Source organism: Corvus kubaryi, unplaced genomic scaffold (assembly GCF_017639235.1).
Source record: "Corvus kubaryi isolate FWS band 111438036 unplaced genomic scaffold, C.kubaryi_AGA036_p1.0 37398, whole genome shotgun sequence".
Lineage (NCBI taxonomy): Eukaryota > Metazoa > Chordata > Aves > Passeriformes > Corvidae > Corvus > Corvus kubaryi.
This window is the reverse complement of record NW_024581137.1, coordinates 33,855,824-33,875,495: the sequence shown is the minus strand read 5'-3', so window position 1 is coordinate 33,875,495 and position 19,672 is coordinate 33,855,824. Positions and strand designations below refer to the sequence as shown.

At 39.3% G+C, this 19,672-nt stretch overlaps 1 protein-coding gene across 1 annotated transcript in view; it reads left to right on the top strand.

Moving 5' to 3' along the window:
• Nucleotides 1–7,080: 7,080 nt before the first annotated feature.
• Nucleotides 7,081–19,672, top strand: part of SDHAF3 (succinate dehydrogenase complex assembly factor 3) — a 32,952-nt gene continuing 20,360 nt past the window's right edge. The window contains exon 1 of the mRNA XM_042044001.1: nucleotides 7,081–7,275. Coding sequence (XP_041899935.1) covers nucleotides 7,114–7,275 — 162 coding nt within the window. The 5' untranslated portion in view covers nucleotides 7,081–7,113. The remainder of the gene's footprint in view (nucleotides 7,276–19,672) is intronic.

Here is a 19,672-nt window from a genome sequence, read left to right as displayed (position 1 = left end):
GTAATTGCTATATCCCATCAGTGAAAAGTCTCCAACTTTTTTCCTTTCAAGAGAGTGTGACCATCCTACTGTCTAACATATTAGACTGACACAGTTGAAATTTTTATCCCTACATCTTGGTCTGTGCTTTCTATAGCACCTGGAGCTGCTACTGCTCCATAGCATACAAGAACAAGTTATCTTTCAACATCTCAGTTTAAAATCAAATCTCAAAGAAGTAAAAAACCAAATGCCACTTCCACATAAGCAGCAAGGAGTTTGGGATCACTAACTTACTTATTTTTCAGTCTAAAAATTATTCCTGTGGCACCTTGCAAATAACTTTTGTTTTGGTTTAGGAGAAGTGAAAAGCCATAATTCACAAAGCAACAGCAATAAACTCATTATTAAAAACCATATCACACAGAGGTGATCATTTCAACACTAACAAATGCTACATGTCTTTTGATTACCACTGATCCTGCCTTCAGGGGATTTGGGGAGGGGGCGGAGGGAGGAACTGATTAACAGTGATAGTGATGTTGGATAGAAGGGTTTAAGGAACTTTGAGTATTTATTTAAAAGCTCCTTTCTTTCATGTGGTATCCTATAGTGCCATCCTGAATCTCAACCATTAACACAAGATGTTATATCAAGAAACCACATAGGAAAATCCTGACTATCAAGAAATGTAATCACAAATATTACCAGATCCAGTGAATAATAAACCTTGGATGAGTAGCCATCCAGATACACACCAAGTCTGCAGTGTGGTGCTGAGTTTCAGGGCAGGGAACACAACAAAAAGACACAAACAGTTTCAAAGCTACACAGTTGCATGTTGAATTTGTTTTCCTGATTGATTACAACATCAGAAACTGGATAGAGACAAGAGATGCCTATCCAAGGCTGCACACCAAGGGTGACGCCAACTGTTTTTAACGTGAGGCCAGTTAAGTATTCCGGAACTTGGCCTGCATGTTAAATTGTCCTGGACAGACCGGATGCATTCAGAGGGCTATCAAAGTGCTAGAGACCTGAGATGGAACATGTGCTCTGCTGATAGCATACTGTTTATGCCAAAATAATGAAAGATGTTGGATTATGCATGCTTCATTTTAAACAGCAGACAATGATCTGGATTTGTGAAACAATAACAGTGTTATAGCAAAGCCTTGAACCTGAAAATCTGTAACCACTAAGGATGGTAAAAAGGAGAAATCCAAACACTCTCAAAGGCTGACAAAATTTATGTTTGGCTTCAAATTTTGTGGGTTTGCCCTCATTTCTGCTCTGAAGTGTGCAGCACTGCCTGGGCACTTGCAGCTGCACCTCCCATGGTCAGTGCAGTCAATGGCTTAGTTTCTCTCCCAATAGGAAGGTAGGGGTTCCCAGACCAGTATGAGCCACAGGGCTCATGCTTTATTGGTGACATGTATCCTGTTACCTATATATCTTAAAAAAGCAAGAAGGGATTTCCAACTGGTCTGTGATTACTTGGTGGAGGGAGGGAGAAAGAGAAAGCATAGTCTTCTTCCCAGTCCCCTTTGGCTCAGTACTAGTGCCAAAAACTGAAGCAGCCACACAGAGAGCAGAGGAAACTTAAAAAAGTTAATTAGGGAAGAAAGCAAACAAAATAATACTATGGTGTGTTTACTCAGAGCTGCAGTGCTGCCAGAGAAACCACAAGCCTTGCATCTGTAAGCTATGCTTTTCATATAAGACATATTTAATTAAAACAGGAGATGGGACAACAAGCTTTCTTCTAACTTCATTTAAACACATTTATGTTGCACTTTAAATTCCTCTTGGGTTAATGTGAAGCTGGGCTAAAAGTTTGGAAGTGATGCAGCCTACTTAGATTTATTCCCTGAGTTTAGACTTCAGGGCATGCCAGCACATCATCTGGAGCTCCCAGGACCCATGGACACCACTGCTCAGAAGGGGCTCACTTGTGCTCCCCTCCTGATGCTTTGAGGCTGGACTGTGCTTTTGCAATCACATACATATGGTCTTTTCTGCAGCTTTAAAAAGTATTAATTTTTAAATTTGATTATCTACTAACTTTTTCTGCTTCCACCCTCTGTTAAAAGCATCAACATAAAAATTTCTGCACTTGTTTTGTGTTATTCTGGAAGGAAGTTTAATGGATTTGTGGAAGCATCTTTGCATGGCTTTAAGTTTTACAGTGACTTAATAAGTAGAACAGGAAAACAAAGCCTTACCTATGAACGGTGCACACTTCATGCTATATTTGAAATAACAAAATGTGTGCTTTCAAATTGTATTTTTTTTAGCATCAACATTCTCCTGTTAATTCCCTTACTATGTGAATTAAGAGCAGAATATTGCATGTCTTACAGAATTTGAATGCAGTTAAACAGAACAGCATGTGGCAGATTAACCAGGTGAACTAGTACTGTATTTAACAAAAAGATTTTTTACAAGAGAAGAAGACACACAGCAATTCCAAATACTGGCATTTTCAAATTCTGTTTGAATTTTCAAAAGTAAAAGAATTATTTTGTAATATGGGCAACCTTTTGGGCATTTTCTTTGAATGTTGAAAACAATAATAGCTTAAGGATGAAAAAGATTTCCAGTTCACAGTCTGACTTGGCACCATCTATGAAAGAAGGTGTAGGATTTTCCCCCTAAAACCATCTTGCCTGCCATTACATTGAGTTTTGATGCTCTTTAATCATTCTACCCAAAATTTTAATTTTGGATCAGTTCACTGAGTTGAACTCTTTTAGAAAATTTCCACTGAATACTAGATGTTTCTGAAATGAGATTAAAGAAAACCCTCACAAGGCTAATCACAATCCTTCTCTCTTTCTTTCACAACATTTCCCTGAGACATGCTGGTGCATGTGTGCTTTGAAATCCAGCGCTGGACTAGGGTGAGGAGATGAAGGTGGGGAGATGGTGAGCAGGGGGGTCCACGTGCAAACCTGGCACTCCTCTGCGCTGATGCTGCCTACACTTGGCTTGCTGCAAAGCTATGCTCACATAGATTCAAGCAGAAACTTGATAGAGTTTGGTAGCTAAATTCTCTGAATATTTTAACACACTTGGCATCTTTCATGTCTGCAGCAGGCAAGCAGAGCTTCCTCAGAACTGTCAAAAATTTGTTTCGGATGATACCAATCATGCGCTTCAGATGAAAGTACAAGAAATCCTGCAATCAATGAGCAGCTCTAGCATAAGCTGAACCAAAGCAGAACTTCCTTTTAATATCCAAAAGCTACCAGCGTGCCAGGCCTGAAATTGACTGTAGTCCAAAACCAGCTGACTGCCTCTCCCTTCCAAAATTGTCACGTGCTGTATTTATTTCATCAGAAATACATTCTATTATTTGTTTTCATCCTACTATCAGATGCATGCGTGAGTACCTGAAGCCATCCTGATGAGTTGCACCAAATTACATCTATTATGGCATCTTTTTTCCTCACTGAAATGGAGCTTTTGGAAGAAAATCCTGCTCTCACTACCATGCTCTGCTGACCAGCTTGGAGCACACCCAGCATGGACTGTGTGAAGAATGCTGGGCCAGACATGGACAGGCAGTTGCCTCTGCAGCCAACACCAAACATGACTGGTATCCTCGTCAGCTGCACTTCCCCAAGCCCTGGGGAAATAGCTGGTCCATTTTTCATAGCACCCATGTATAGTAGGCTGCATGTCCAACTTTTGGGTGGGTGTTGAAGCAGACAGTCCCATTCTAGGACTGATTCTGCTTCTGTTGAATCAAGGACAAAACTCTACTCCACTTTGACAGAGGCAGAAGCATCCTCAGAATCTCTAAGTACCCATAGCTTTTTCTAAGTCATTTATGGAAGTATTAATTTTGCAGCTGTCTCCCACAGAGCAGGGATAATTCTGTGTCTTTTTAGTTTATGAAGCACATTGGAAGATGCCACAGAATGTTTAGTAGACAACTTGTGCTGTCATAACAGATCTTTGGCTTGGTTTTTGAATCTGCCTTGGTCTGGAATAGCATGGAAAAAGAAACTGTCTTGAATATATTCAAATGCTTAGAGAGTTTATTAAAAACATCATAGTTCTGAAGTAAGAGATGCAATTTTATTGTGATCTGCACAATGCAAAAAAAAAGGAAACATGGGACAGGGCTATACTTTTTTCTTTAATAGCAGGAAATTAGACTGTACTTTAACATCCATCCACAGTTTATAGAAGAAGATTGCAGATTATTCTGTGGAGGCTTTTTAAAATATGACAATACAATTTAGGTTCATCAGGACTACCAACAGTTCTGGAAAGAAATATCACATCAATGCATTCTATATTTAATCATTTATTTTGATTCACAAAAAGAACTTCTCTCAGGATGCTCTTGATAATTTAAAAAATTACAGCAATTATACCAGCTCAATAAATACTTCAGCTTCACCTTCTTTAGTCAACATAGCACTGATAAAAGGAAAAAATAAACATGAAAGTGTTCCTCCAGTCTTTCTACATTTGGAATTAGGACTGTAGCAAACAACATGGCCACTCTGGCAGATTCACAGGGCCAAAAGCTCAGAAGGATGGCTAAGAAACTAGGCCACTTTGCATCCATGCTTTACCACAGATTTCTTGTAAATCCTTGGGAAAAGGCTGAGATGCTACTCATACAGTTACCAGACATGCAAATAGAGATTTAATATATTGGCTAAGCCACTCCACCCGCCTTTGTGCTGACCTATTGCAAAGCTGACACTGCCTCCCCAGATTCAAAGGCACTATGATGGAGTATGGCACAAAGACACTCTGGTAGGATCCCCACCAATTCTAGCACAACGAACACTGGGCCAGTTCTCTAAAGCCTGGTTGGATACAGAATAATCCCTAACGGGTTGTCTAAATCACTTGTACCATAGTACATCCTTCTATCGACACTTGAAAGGAAGTAGTGATTAATTGCCTCCACTTGCCCAAAAAGGAGTGGGATGAACCATTCTCCTGAGATGCCTCTTTCTCAGATGCAAGCTAAGAAGTGTTCCCAGGCTGTGGAGCACCAGGAGCAGTAGGACAGATGCCCCAGCGCCCTGCACAGAAGCAGTGCTGCCTGGAAGCAGAGGCAGGAACCAACAAGAGGCAAGCAAAGGAGCTGCACTCATGCGTGTTAACTAAAATTGTGTCTGGATTCAAAGTGTGGCACAGATATTTTGAGTAGTGATGATTGAGAGGTCATTATATGGAAATAATGCCTCTAATATCCTATTCTATCCTATCCTATCCTATCCTATCCTATCCTATCCTAATGAGTTCTGATGGGAAGACCTTTTGTGCCCATACACAAAGAATAACTCAACTCCTCTGCTGCCTCTCCACATTGCCTGATAGTGCAGAGACCTTCGAGGACTTAGGCATATAAAAATTGTTAATAGACAAAGACTGACAACTTAGACTGTAATCAGCAGCTTGATGAGCTTATAGCTCTATCTCCTCCTCCATGGGGAATTCACTGGTAAATTATTCACTCCTCTAGCAGCACCTAGGGAAGGTGCAAGGAAGAGGCTCAAGAGCTGCAGCTGAAGCAGCCTGGAGGTGCAGAGATCTGCAGGAATCCTCCCGGGCAGGAACAACCTGCCCCACAGGACGGGCAAAAATGGCTTTTGGTCTCTGTGGACAGAAACACAAGATGTAAGAAACGTTGAAGGTCACACATCTGCCTGAGTTAGTATTTAAGGAGCCTGGCGAGTATTTGAGCGGCAAAGTGAGTGCCCAGCAGAGGGCTTAAGCAGGCCATGGAAGGAAGAGGATTCCTAAAAACCACACACGGTGGATGTAGCAAGGAGAAGGCTCTCAACGTGCAACATGAGGTGGTCAAGATATAATAAAATATTTAATAATTTCTCTAAATGAATGCACCCTGACATGATCCGGTGGAATTGCATCACTGCAAATAAGTGATACTGCAAATCAGTTTTTTAACCTCAATCCTTTTAAACTGTGAATGTATTGAACGACATATGGTAGACAAAATGCATTAGGTCCAGAAATCCTTCCTCAAAGAACTGTCTGCAGAAAATACAGTTTGAAAATATAGCAAGACCAATCAATTTTAGGATCAGGCCACCTCTGCCAGGGCCTGACTGCTCACTCCGACAGCATTACCAGCATAAAAAGGACAGGAGACTGTCGTTGAGGAAAAGTGAACCTATAAGCATTTGCTTTTATTTCAGTAACTTTGTGTTACTAGGAACTTCAGTTTTCCATCAGTGAAGTGCTTAGGACAATAAATAAGCATAAAGAAATAGTAGTCAGTAAAATAGCCTGTACTTTGCTTTTAATGCTGTGGCTCTCATATCATGACTTGGGCTTTTGATGAGGCAGTAAACTTTTACGTAATTTCCTAGTATTTTAGTAAAGCTTAATGCTCCCTGGTCTATGGAAATGTTTCCTTTTTGTTTTGAATCGTGAGGAATTTGACTGGCTGGAAGGAGCTTAACACTCACCCATAATGAGGCAGGACTTTTGCCACTGCTGCCACTGCCTGACTCTGCTTTTTCCATAGTATCTATGACTGTTGACATTTGAAGGTTTTTCCGCATGGGCGAGTTGGATGCGATGTTAAGCTGCTGAAAAAGCTTTATGGAGAGCTCGGGAGCTGGAGCTTGGGCTGTAAGTGGGAGGTAGGAGGAAGCAGGAGCTCGGTAGTGACAACGTGGTGGCACAAAGTCCCCAGCAGCCCCACGGAGGCAGTAAGGTTTCTTGCTATGGCTCCTCTCGTCTCACAGTGAAAATGCCAGTAAATAAAATTTAAGCATATGAAGCTTGCGCTTCGTGGCGTAATTAATTTGTGCCACCCTGGTGCTAAGTGCACAGTCTCTTCTTCTGGTGGTGAACCTGGAGCCAAAAATGAACTGTTTCCTTTATATCTATATCTATATATCGTGATCCCTACCACCCACATCCGTCTTTTTAAAACAACATCCTCTACGCATTTTTACATCTGCTATTTCCAACTGCATTTCTTGGTACCGCTTTAAACACCACAGCCAAGACGCAGCCTCCCGGCTCCCGAGCGGTGCCGCCCCACAGGGCCCGCGGAGCGCTGGTTTGGCGCGGCGGCCGCGGAGGAGGCGCGGCCCGGCCCTCGGCCCGCCCCGCACGGCCGCCGCCATGGCGGGCGCAGCGCGCCGCCTGTACCGCCGCATCCTGCAGCTGCACCGGGCGCTGCCGCCCGCCCTGCGCCACATGGGCGACCGCTACGTCAAGGAGGAGTTCCGGAGGCACAAGGCGGCCGGGCCTGCCGAGGCCCAGCGCTTCCTGCGGGAGTGGGAGGCAAGTGCCCGCCGCCCTGCGGGGCGAGGACGGGGCCGGGAGCGGCGGGGCCCGGCGGGGCGCAGGGCAGGCCCCGGCAAGGTCAGGGGCGCCGGGCGGTCGCAGCTGTTCAGAGGTTGGACTCGGTGATCTCAGAGGTCTTTTCCAGCCCAGTCGATTCTGTCTCCTCGGGCATGCTCCCCTGAAAGGCGAGCTCCTTACAGAGCTGCAGAATGCCTTGTCGCTCCATGTTTCTGGGCACGTTGTCTTTTATGGTTCTCATTGCCTTGCCTCAAATATTTGTGATCATAGTTATGGACACACAGGTATATGTAACAGAGTGATAACAGTTAGATAATTAGGTATATATAAATGCACAATTATACGTATGATCTGTTACAATTTATTATATAAGTCTATATACATATTTATAGCTACATACATAACTAATTGTATAATTATAATTAGCTAGGTACATAGCTTCCCTATGAACTTGCATTTCAGTTTTGAGTGACATTTTTTCAGTGTTTCCTAAGGAAACAAGTCTTATGTGAACATTGCTTCTCTGCCTAACACCCCTTCCCCTGAACTTAGTGCATGGTTTTACCAAGGAGAGAAAAGCAGATCACTCCCGAGTGATGTGGTTGTAACAAGTTTCACAAGCAGCAGAGGACGGAGACCCATAAGGTGCTTTCCCCACATGCCTGGACCCCAGCAGATACTAGCATATTAATAGGTCCCCCAAAAAGTTCACATGGCAGGCAAATGTGTAGACACTTCGCAGACAGGCTGCAGTTAAAGTATGAACACAGCTGCAAGAGAGAAAAGTGTAGACAAGCTTCCCATTAATTTTCATGCTCCTTGAACTACTGGTGTGGTAGTATTTTTGAATCTCAAAACTATTTTCCTTTCTGTGGAAGGAAATTCTGTTCTGCTTTGCAGTGGAAGGTGGTTAGCATAGGTAGCATCCATTGCCTCCCAGTTTACCAGTAGAAGGGTAATAGGGGAGAACTGACTCATCTCTTCTACCTGCAGTAGATGAAATCTTGTGGGTTAAAATAACTTGGGCTGGGGCATCAGGAATAAGCAGGGAGAAGACTGCCTGGTATTCTCTACAGAGGAAAGGATTAAGTATGTTTTAATTGCCTCTTGCCAACTGATAGATCCTCAGATCAGAGAAATTTTTATCTACCTCTCAGATGCCTGATGCTATTGTAATTCTCAGTTGCCATTTACCTGATATTGCTGAAATGTTTCTGCATCACTGCTTTCAATTTTAACATGTGCTAAAAAGACAAGTTACAGGTTACTATTTTCAGTGCTAAAATCTTCCTTAAAATAGTTTTAGAAAAGGAAGTAAATGTTTACATTGAAATGTTTACATTGAAATATCTTTAGCCATCTGTAAAGTGAAGTAAACAAATAGTGAAAATATTTCTCAGTTTTGAAATGTTTTAAAAGTAGATTATAGGGAAAATTGTGACAAAAATTGGACTATAAGTAACTGAAGTTGGATTTTGAAACCTGACATTTAGTGCTATTAGCTATGATATGTTCAAGGAAAGGAAACTAATTTAATAACTGTTTTGAGTGTGTGAGTATAAAGAACTTTGCAAATATGTCTGTCTTCTAACAAGGTGCTGGGAGATATTATCAGATAGTTAACATGTCTCTTCTCATCTTTAATTTTTGTTTTGTTCTGGGATCTTTTTCTCACCCAAATAATAATCTATTTCAAGTGTGGAATTTAAATCAGACTTTCAGTTTTTTGGCCTGTGAGACTAGCTTTGCATCTTGTGTTATGTTGTGGTTCTCAGCCCCATGAAGATTTGAACTAGGTAATTGAGGAAAGTGGACTGTGGACAAACATGGATTAGGTAACTCTGGGCTCTAATTACATGCTAATTCATGTTGGTGTCAGTCGTCTGACCTGGTTTTGGCTAAGATAGAGGTAATTTTCTTCATAGCAGCTTGTTCAGTGCTGTGTTTTGGATTTAGTATGAGAATAATGTTGGTAATGCACTGTTTTAGCTGTTCCTAAGTGTGCTTGCTCTAAATCAAGTATTTTTCAGATGCCCGTGCTCTGCCGGTGAGGACATGCACAGGAAGCTGGGAGGGAAAGTAGCTAGGACAGCTGATCCAAAGTGGCCAAATGGATATTCCATACCATACAACCTATAGTATGTTCAGTATATATACTGGGGGAAGTTGGCCATGAGGGGTTGATCACTGCTCAGGCATGGGCAGGGCATCGGTCAGCAGGTGGTGAGCAGCTGTATTGTGCACCACTTTTTTCTCTGGTGCTTTATTCTTTGCACCCTTCCTGGGCAGCAGGACACTCTTTTGACCAGAAACAGGCTGGAAGCTCCAGGGCAGTTTCTGCAGGACACACCAGCATAGCTGTGAAGGGCCTGGTTCTTGCCTAAGAGTCGCACAGGTAGCCCTGAGTGAAGCTGTGATAATGCTAATTTTATTAAACAAAACAAAAACCAACCAAACCAAACAAAAAAATCCACCCAAACAAATCACGACAACATTAATACAAACTGCTTGTTTAAATTTCCTGTTAAGTTTAAGTTTCCTTTTTTTTTGGAAAAATGCATAGTTACAGCTCTGATAACAGTGTTTTGGTGTGTTGCATTTCCAACATTTTTCTTTGCAATTTGCTTGTTCATTAGGCTAAGTATATACCTTGCTGTATGCACTTTAGTGTTGTCAATATTCAGCTTCCATCTGGAAATGTTCTTTCCTCATGCCTTCTGTTGCATGCAGGGCAGAGCATCTGGTACAGAGTGGCATGATGTCTCATGTTGTAGAAAATTAGTATTCTTAATTTTATGTTAAAATAATATGTCTTGATGTATATTCATCAGAGGGTAAAGATTATGGATATGATGATTGCAGTGATGTTTCTTGACTGTGAATGAGGATTTCAATATGCAGTGTAATCTTAATAAGTCATCCCAAATGCTTTTTGAATGAAAATTTCCAAGGATGTCTTATTTTAACATGAAACTACTTGACTATTGCTAAAACTCTTCAGGTTCTTTTTGGGTAGTCAGACCTTCTGGGTGTGCTTGAATATACTAGTTCATAGTCTGTGGTGTGCTTTCTTGTCCTCCAGTTTGATTCATATTAGCTAAATGGTTAGGAAACAGGCTTGGCATTTCAATCACATTATGTTTGCCTCAATTGATCCCCCTGCCTCCCTTACTATTTAAGTTATGCTGTTTCAAGGGAACTGGGCATATTAATTTGAGGTAGTAGCCAGGTGAAAGTCAGCCTCTTGTCCTAGGCAGCTGGTGACAGGGTGAGAGAATAAAGCCTCAGGTTGTGCCACGTGGAGGTTCAGGGTGGACATCAGAAGGAATTTCTTCACAAAAATGGTCGTTAAGAGCAGAGTGCCTGGGGACGTGGTAGAATCACTATCCCTGGAAGTGTTCAGGAAATGACTGCATGTGGCACTTAGCGCCATGTTTTAGTTGACAAGTTGTGTTCGATCGAAGGTTGGACTCGATGACCTTAGAAGTCTTTTCCAGTCTGAATGATTCTGTGATTGTGTCTCACAAACTGAACAAATTTCCTTTATTTCTTGTGAAACATAATGGAAAACCTGTAGGGAGGTTTCTAAGGTCAGCTTTAAAAATAAAGGGGGCAAAAAAGAGGTAAAAAGCTCTGAAATTATATTTGCTGTAGTATGTGAATGGTTCATGTTGTTTTCCTGTAAAGGAGATGAGAAGGGATCTGCTTGTTTAGAATGCACAGAAATTGAGGGATTTAGTGTTAGAGCCAACCATGTAGATGGCTAATGTAGTTTTGTAGGAAACCTAAGCTGACCTATTTGCATTTATAAAATAGGGAAACTATCCACTGAATATTCTTGGAAGAGTTCTTAAGTGGGTACGACCGAATCCATATGTATTTATATAGAAGTAGAAGAATGTAAATATTGTGGTTTTCCTATCGTTGGTATTGGATTGCTAGTTTGTGTCTGGAAACTGCTGGAAAATATTAAAGGGGGATACAAAGCTTTGTTGTTCAGGAATTATGCTTGTTCAGGTAGATTCAAATTAAGCGTATAAATTATTAATATATGTTCCTATCTATTTTCTAAATATTTAATATTTTAATTAAAATAATTGGTACTCATTTACAGGAGACTGCTGATATAATTAGATTGATACTGATTATTACCTTGGAATGCTATTGAATTAATGTTGACAGGTATGATAAGTCAATTAGTTCAACAGTCTTCTAAATCATATGGTAGTTGATGAGAATGCTTACATAAGATAGGTAATATTAAGATAGTATTGATTATTTCAGGTTGCAATAGGTACAATATTCAGCGGAATAATTTCAGTAAGAATTTGTTTCACATTTAAGCATTAATTTTGAAAATTACTGTTTTGTACTTGGCTTTTTTAAAAAGCCTGACTCTGTAGATGAGAAGGCCTGGACTGTCTCTAAGATGAGCAGAATCATTCTGCAGAATTACACTATGTTTTCTCGATCTAATAGATCGAATAAATTGCCTTGGAAATTCTTTGGCCGTTCTTGACCCTGAAAGCCTTTTTACAAGCTTTCAAATGAACTGTCTGGGGAACCTGGTCATGTAGCCTCTCAAGAATGACTAAATTTTTTTAATCAGTATATTTGGTGCAATACAAATAATTGTCATTCATCAAATTTATTTTCAGTTGTCTGTGTCACTTGCAGTATTTACTTTGCTGGGATGATTGTGGGATGCTGTCATATTTCAGAGAATATAGTTGTTCTGATACGTCTTTCTACTCATGAGTGGATACACTTACAGAACTTTTTCATTATTAATTTTCTGGGCGAGTATGATCTTCCCTCTTGATTTATTTTTAAGCTACTGGCACTCAAAAATATGTTGAAATGTTGAATGGAGAATTTGAAGAGCAAATAGTCAAAGAGGGTGGAAGAGGAAATTGTGGCCAGTAGTGGAGTCAGACTGAAATGGGAATGGGATGTGTGGGTTGCTCTTTGTGCTGTCTTTCAGCAAATAATGTAGGTTGTATAAGTATAAAACTGCTGCTGGCATTCTGAATTCTGCTCTCAGTTTCAGTGAAGTACATTACATAAGAGATGTTTTCTTTTCCTGACAAAGAAATACTTTTTTTTGGAAGTAAAATATGTCTTTAGGTTTTTTGCCATTTTATTACTTTTATTAAAGTTGTGAAATAGGATTTTAGAGTAGTATTTCATTTTAACATTACCGGATACATTGGAATTTGCTTTTAGTGATTTTAATGGCTATCTGGATAAAAACCTTCTTATTAAGAGTAAATTCCTACTGAGTCCTATGTTTTTATCCCCCACTTAGGGTGTTCACTAGTTATTAGTTTGTAAGAACTACATTGGAGTCAATTTCCTCTATTTTCTTTTATATTTCTCAAAAGGCAGGAAGGAATTTTGCACTTTTCTGAGAGGCAGGGAGTTGTGGCTGATAAACTGAAGAGTGTGTGGGATTTGGATATGAATGGCCGCAGGAAATCAGGCTGCTGCTGTGACCTAGCATTCCTGGTGGCCTGCTTGGTTGCAAGATTTGAAGTCTATCTCTGATGAAATTTTGCCTGGGTGCACCCAGGATTTGGTGGGTGTCCTGAATTAGTTTTTATATGCAATTGCAAAGGTTGACCATGTGGATCTCTGTTGTGAAGTATCCTGCAAATAACATCTTTTTCAAATTATGCCATCTCTTCCATCCTTTCAGTGCTCTTTCAGATTCGGGTTTAGAAGCAGGAGTCTGCTTCTTTTCCACGGAGAATCCAGGCAGTCTGGGAGCTTTCTGAAGTGGTGAGACTTGGGCTAGCCTGGTGGATACCCACTTGCTTGTGCATGATGCACATCTGTTGTGGGAAGGGATATCTGTTACTTCTCACCTGGAAAGCAGCATCATTCTCTTTCAGGTTCATCTGCCCACTGCTGAGGCCAGTGACTTCTAGCTGGGCTGTTTTGTTTTTTTTTCCCCTGTGTACATACTGGTTTTAGACCTTTGCTGTATTTTCCAAATCTAAAATTTTATAAATTGTGGCATCAGTATTCTCAGTGCTTCTGTCATGTTACCATACCAATTATCTATATGCTGTCATATCTGTGATTGCATGTAGCTAGTCAGATGGCTGTTTTGATAATTGATTATCTGCTAGTTGAAGTTTTTATTTACAAGTGTTTTGACACAGCAGGAAATAATATCCAAGCCATAGGGGTCACATCCAGCAGTAATGTCAGTCACTTGCGTGTGCCAGTCACCTCACAACAAGGAACATTGCAAGTGTAAATACATGATGTGCAAATAGGTTTATAAATTTCAGATGGTTTTGTAGCATGCCTTTGATATTTAAAATGTGACATGAATTGAATCCCTGAACTGAAATTCTGTGGCAGAGTGTAGCAATTTTATTAGTTGTAACTTAGATTGAGAAGTTTAAATTGCTGTAGAAGTGGGGTGCATGTCTACTGAGTGTAACAGTTTATTCCTTGCATTGGGTAGCACTGGCAGGGCATATTTCTGTTAATGCTCTCAGGGCTGAAGATACTGTAGAAGTTTTGTGAATGTCTGCCCCACGGACACCTTCCTAATGAGTACAGGCTGGTGACAGCCAGTGTGAGAATAGATTGCTAAATAAAAAACAGCCAGACACAGTAGAAGCAGAACCAGTAGTGGAGCATTTACAGAATTGTCAGTGTAAAAGGTAATTCAGGTTTCCATCTAGTGGTGTTATAAAATTCTGTCCAAGCCATTTGAGACAGCATGTGCATAACCATGCTAGCTAACATACCGTTGTACTTGTGTATGTGTGTGAAACTTAGGGAATCAAAAGCCTTTATTATATATAAATTATAAATGTAATAACACATAATTCTCAGGACCTCCATATTTTTTTAAATTAGAGCTGCAATGATCAGCAATTTGTTACTTTGTGCATTCAGATATCCAAATACTCTTTGAACGTAAGTTTATCTTACTTGCTGTGAATTAGGCTGATTCCTCTTTTTCAGTATTCCTTGACAGCCATTTCAAAAAGTTTAACATGACACAGGTTACTGAAAGCACATGGGTGTCCGAAAAAGCTTTTCTTCAAGTTGTATGTATGCAAGTATGAGTGTTGTTAGATTTCTTGCTTTCTCTTACATTTAAACAAAACAAAACAAAACAAAAAAAAAAAGGGGAGCAGATGGGTATTCTGATTGTTTTGCCTCCAGAGTTACAGCCCTATTTTTAGTATTTAAAGTATTTTGCAGTAGAATTTAGAAAACCTTACCGGGTTAGGTTTTCAGATGAAGGTATTGAGGTCTGAACTCTGTTGCATTTTAAGACAATGTAGTGGGTCAAACAAACAAACAGAGTATGAATTGCAGTTGCAATGCTACAAGGATTTCTGTTTGTTTGTGTTTTATTGATGCCTTCCTTCTAGCATTTGTTTGGTACTTGTGTGAATATTGTCAGCATGGTGTTTTGTAAGCATGGTAGGTTTTACTGCGTTGTCAGTGCATTTCTACTATCAACACTATAAACACTGCCAACTTTCTACAAGTGCCGTCAAGTACCATATTTTGTAATTACTGCAATAATATTATGAGTGCTGTAATTGCATGTACTGTATAGATGTGCCTTTCTGTCCTGTGTAGACACAAAATTGATATTTTCTGCAAGTTTAAATGGCATCTGGAGCACATCAGAATAATTGTTTGGAAACTGTTTTGGTTTTTTTTCTTCTTCTTCTTTCAGCATAATGTGAGGTTGTACAAATAGAGTTATGCATCTTGAAGGGTTTTAAAGCCCCAGATTTTTATATATAGAGCTATACTTAGGACATAAGGATGTATACCCATTGAAGAATGAAAGATTTTTTATACAGTTCACTGATATTAAAGTAATTTAATTGCGTATTGTTTTTTGCAAGAAACTGAACCCGAGATTTTGATCTCATAATCTTGTATTTAGTCATGTCTTTATCACCATTCATGTTGCTTTAGCTATCTTTTGTAATGCTGAGAGCTTTGGCTCTTTTGAGGCTGAAGCTGACTGTACTTACAACCGTACGTAGTCTTAGTGATATCCTGCTTTTTGTGCAGCTCACTCCTGGGAATCCATCAAGCAGAAAATTTCTGCTCAAATATTTTTTGTTTCTGACTCAAATCTGCTGATTTCAAACTGTATTTTTGAAGGATATAATTTGGAAAATATATTTAATCATAGTATCTGATAAAATGTTTGAACTTACAGCTTTTAAAGGTAATTTCCAGAAGTAATGTATAGTAATGAGGCATTTCTAGTGAACAAGTTAGAATTCATACTAGAAGCAGAGTTACTGAGTGTTGGATTTCAGGCTTATTGATGTGTGAGGGGGTTGAGTCCTGTTAATATGCTGGTTTTTATTGTTTCAGGGACATTAGTGAGAGGCAGAACAGTCTAAGATGAAAGAGAGCATGATGCACTTTTTTCTCGCTGCAGTAACTAGGTAAATCTGTAAAATACCTTCTAAATGGACCTTGCACCCATATTTCAAGACTGGCTAACAACAGACACACTGTAGATGCACCTTCCTTTTCGTTGTGGGAATCACTGAATGGCGTAAACTTGATAAACTAGTTTTATGCAACTTTATAGTATTTTTTTCTTCTTGCTGAACTATTCCATAATTTAGAGGAAATGAACATTAGGTCACTGCAACATTCTTTTTTTTATTCTTTTTTTTTTTTTTTTCTTCCTGAACCAGAAGAAATGTGTGAAAGGATTTGAGTTTTAAGTCCCCATCACCATTGCTTCTTTGGAGATGTCATGGCTGAAGGTATTGGGTGGTGTTGGAAGTATTGATATTTGCATGGAATAAGTCAGAGCAACTGGTTTATTTTTTTGTGGGCCATCAAATACCATTTACTCATAATCAGTTTCTTGCTTCTTATGATTGCATAGTGAAAGCATGTGGTGTTTCTAATAGAATTTGGATTATAATAGGCAGTCTGTATTGAGGTAAAAACTCACATTAGCAATCCTTGAAACGTCGTCACCTTCTGGCTGACATCTGTAACGCCCTTTTGTGTACTCTCATGGCTGATTCTTGACCTGATGAAGGAAAAGTATTGTTCATAAGTTTGCAATTTTTAAAGTGTACACATGATGGCAGCAAATACTTAGCTAGAGAAGCCTTGTTCCTGTGCTAGAAAAAAGTAGGATGCTGAATTTAGTAATATAAGCTAGAGTTCCTACAGATTCAATTATTGTTAAATTATTTATTGAAATATATGTTGAGAATTGTTAACTTAATGCTCCAGATTTTGAGAAGGCTTTTCAACTAGAAAACTTTATTGTGGTTTCCACTTGGTTTAGTCATAATGTTGTCGTAATGTGCTTTCTGGTTTGGATTTGCATTGGTAAAGTGTTTGGACAATGCTCTTTGGTACAGGGTGTGACTCTTGTGGATGGTCCTGTGCAGGGCCAGGAGTTGGACTGATCCTTGTGGGTCCCTTCCAACTTGGCACATTCCGTGATTATAAAATTCAGGTCAGCCGTGGTAGTCCCCAGGAGAGTATGCCCAGAGCAGATGGAGCCTCAGTATGTAGATACAAAACTCTTTTAAAAAAATTTAGTTATTTTAGTTTTTTCATAATGGATCTATTGAGTTTTAAAGCAATTGTATTTTTGGAAGTGTATAGTAATACTCCAAATGGAAATTTTTTTTCACCAAATGAAAAGTTTTATTGTTAGTAAGATGCTGTTACAAAATATGTTGGTATTGCATAGTACTGTTTTCTTTAAAAAGAAAGTTTTCTTCAAAAATGAAAATATAGTATAAAATATTATTTATTCCTGCTTTTATTCCTGGACACCAGTAAAACATTTAAACTGGATCTTTCTCTTTTTTCCTGTCCCTTTCAAAATGAATATGGCATGTTTCAGTGATTCACCATGATACTTTAAGCCAACAAATTACAGTTTGCCACAGTTCCAGGAATAAAACCTTGTGGAAGGTGTAGGTCAGCTTTTGGCTCTGGTACAAGCAGGCTTCTCTAAAATTAAGGATATTTTGGTTCATGTTCAATTATTTGTTCTGTCTATGTACTTTATTTGCAGTGGTTTAAACTTGATTTTATGCTTAGAATTAATTTTAAGGTGTTCAGCAAATCATGACATTCAGTTGTTTTCTGGGCCTTTTAAATCCAGTTTATTGTTCACAGTGAAGTACCCTGGTGAGCTATTTAACATCCATTACAGTGAGTCATTGTAAGAATTTATTTAAGAGATCCATGATGTGAAGGGTTTTAATTAAATGGCAAACATGTCTTTTGTTCTTCAGTTCAGCTGCTGATTGAGAAGTGAAAAGAAATCTCATTGGTAGTGCTAGCAATGTTGTTCTGGTTCATGGGCAATTCAGTACCGCCAGCATAACTGAAAGGAGTTAAACACTGTTGAGAAAAACATCATCATCCTATCAATCAAGAAGGAAGTGAGAGTTGCTTTGTGAATAATGTGAACTCTGATTTGTCTTTTAAAAATTTTTTATTATTTGTTTTACTGGTGAATCTGATTTTTGTGGAGTGCTTGTCTGCCAGCAGGTGCCACTCCTCAGCAGCAGACTAGTTTCCCAGGCTTAACCAGATAGAGAAAAATAGTTGTGGTAGACCCTTGCTTTTAGAAACATTGATGGCAGTTTGCCTAGGATTGTCTTTGTTTTCCTCAATAATAACAACCTATGGTATAAACAATTAAATATTTATATTTTACAATGGAACTGTTTGAAGGTTTATTTTCTGTTGATGCATTAAACCCCAGGGCTGCAAAAATGGTATTATGTGGGCTAAGATGCCTTTGTTCTTCAAAGTTTTGTGTAGAGCAGTATTTTAGTTGAAGAGAGGATGACCCAGAAATCATTTAGGACTCAGGGAGCTTCATTACGGAAGGTGGAAAGGTGTCTGTGTTGGATGGAATTGCTGAAAAGATGTAATGAGAAAGACTTGGCCTCCTGCAAGCCATTGAGACTTCAGCTTCTAAGTCCTTGTAAAACCTTTACACATATGGAAAAACAGATGGCCCAGTTTTAAGTGTAAGAAGGAACTAAGAAGCTGTGCAGTGAAAATAGGCAAGGAAATCCTGGTAAGAATACTCTGTTGGTCATTTCTAAATTTTGAAAAGACATTGTCCTATGATTATGTGTCCTGGGACATGAATAATGATATACTGCTATCTCTAAACTTTAACAGCCATCTTTTTAACAGCTGGTGTGTTGGATATGGGCAAGGCCTGTCTTGGCCTCTGTAGACATCTTCAGTAGAAGACTATTCTGATAATTGGTAAATATGGTTAGACCACCAGACCTTGGACTGAGATGATGGATGTCACCTTTCCAGCCTTGACCCCTTCCATCTGTCTGCCAGTAATGGAAATACTCCTGATATAGCTAACAAGGTTTTGATTTTTCACACAGAGCCACCTGTGTGTGTTGTTGTTTTGTTCTAAAGGGTTTAGTTTTATATTCCTGGTGAGAGAAGATCTGTTTTATATATATATGTGTGTGTGTGTGTGTATATGTAGATATATAAAAAAATATAATTACACTTATTATGCCTCCTCAACTTCAAAAATAATGCAGACTACTTTCTTGTGGCTGGTGGGAAATGTGTGAAGATCTGGGGATGCCATTAGAGCCCTGGAGAATTAACTGTGAAAAAAGCCATCAGTGCCAATTTTATTGCATTCCCACATGTTTCCTGGGAAAGTTCTCCTTTAACTTCTAGTTTGTATTATATAGCTTGGGTTTCATCAGCTCTTCCTTGGAAATAGTATAGCTGCATTTTGTTTTATTCCTATCTCTTTCAGGAAAAAGTGTTTCTGACTTCGTTTGACATTACAGCAAACTTGCCTCTCCTAAGGATGTTTTTTGTAGCATTGATCAGTTATCAGTTATCCAGTGTTAAGAACCTTAAGTGTTTCACAAACTTAATTTTCTAGATGTTAACTATTTCCAACCTATTGGAATTGGGTTTTTTTCTGTATTCATGTATCTATAGCTGTGCAGTATACATGCATGGTGTATTTCAGGGGTTTGCCACCATCTGCTTCATTGAGTGTTTAATGGCTTTGACTTGAAGCAAAGCATATTGAAATCATAGGGTGATTTCAGTGGGTTCTTCTGAAATTGCAAGTGGGCTGCACAGTGTCCTCAGTGGACAGCAGCTGTGGGTGAAGTTGCTTTCAGATCTTTTACTGAAGTATGAAGGTAAAGCCATTCATGTATCAGAGTATTTGGTTAAGAGAAAGAAGTTGGAATTTTGCAGTTGGGGAACTTAAAACATTTCCTGTTTGCATGCAAGAAAACCTTTTTATTAATTCTGCTTAACAACATTCCAGATGTTGTACTCTGCTGTGCAGAGTCTTCAGAGACTTCAC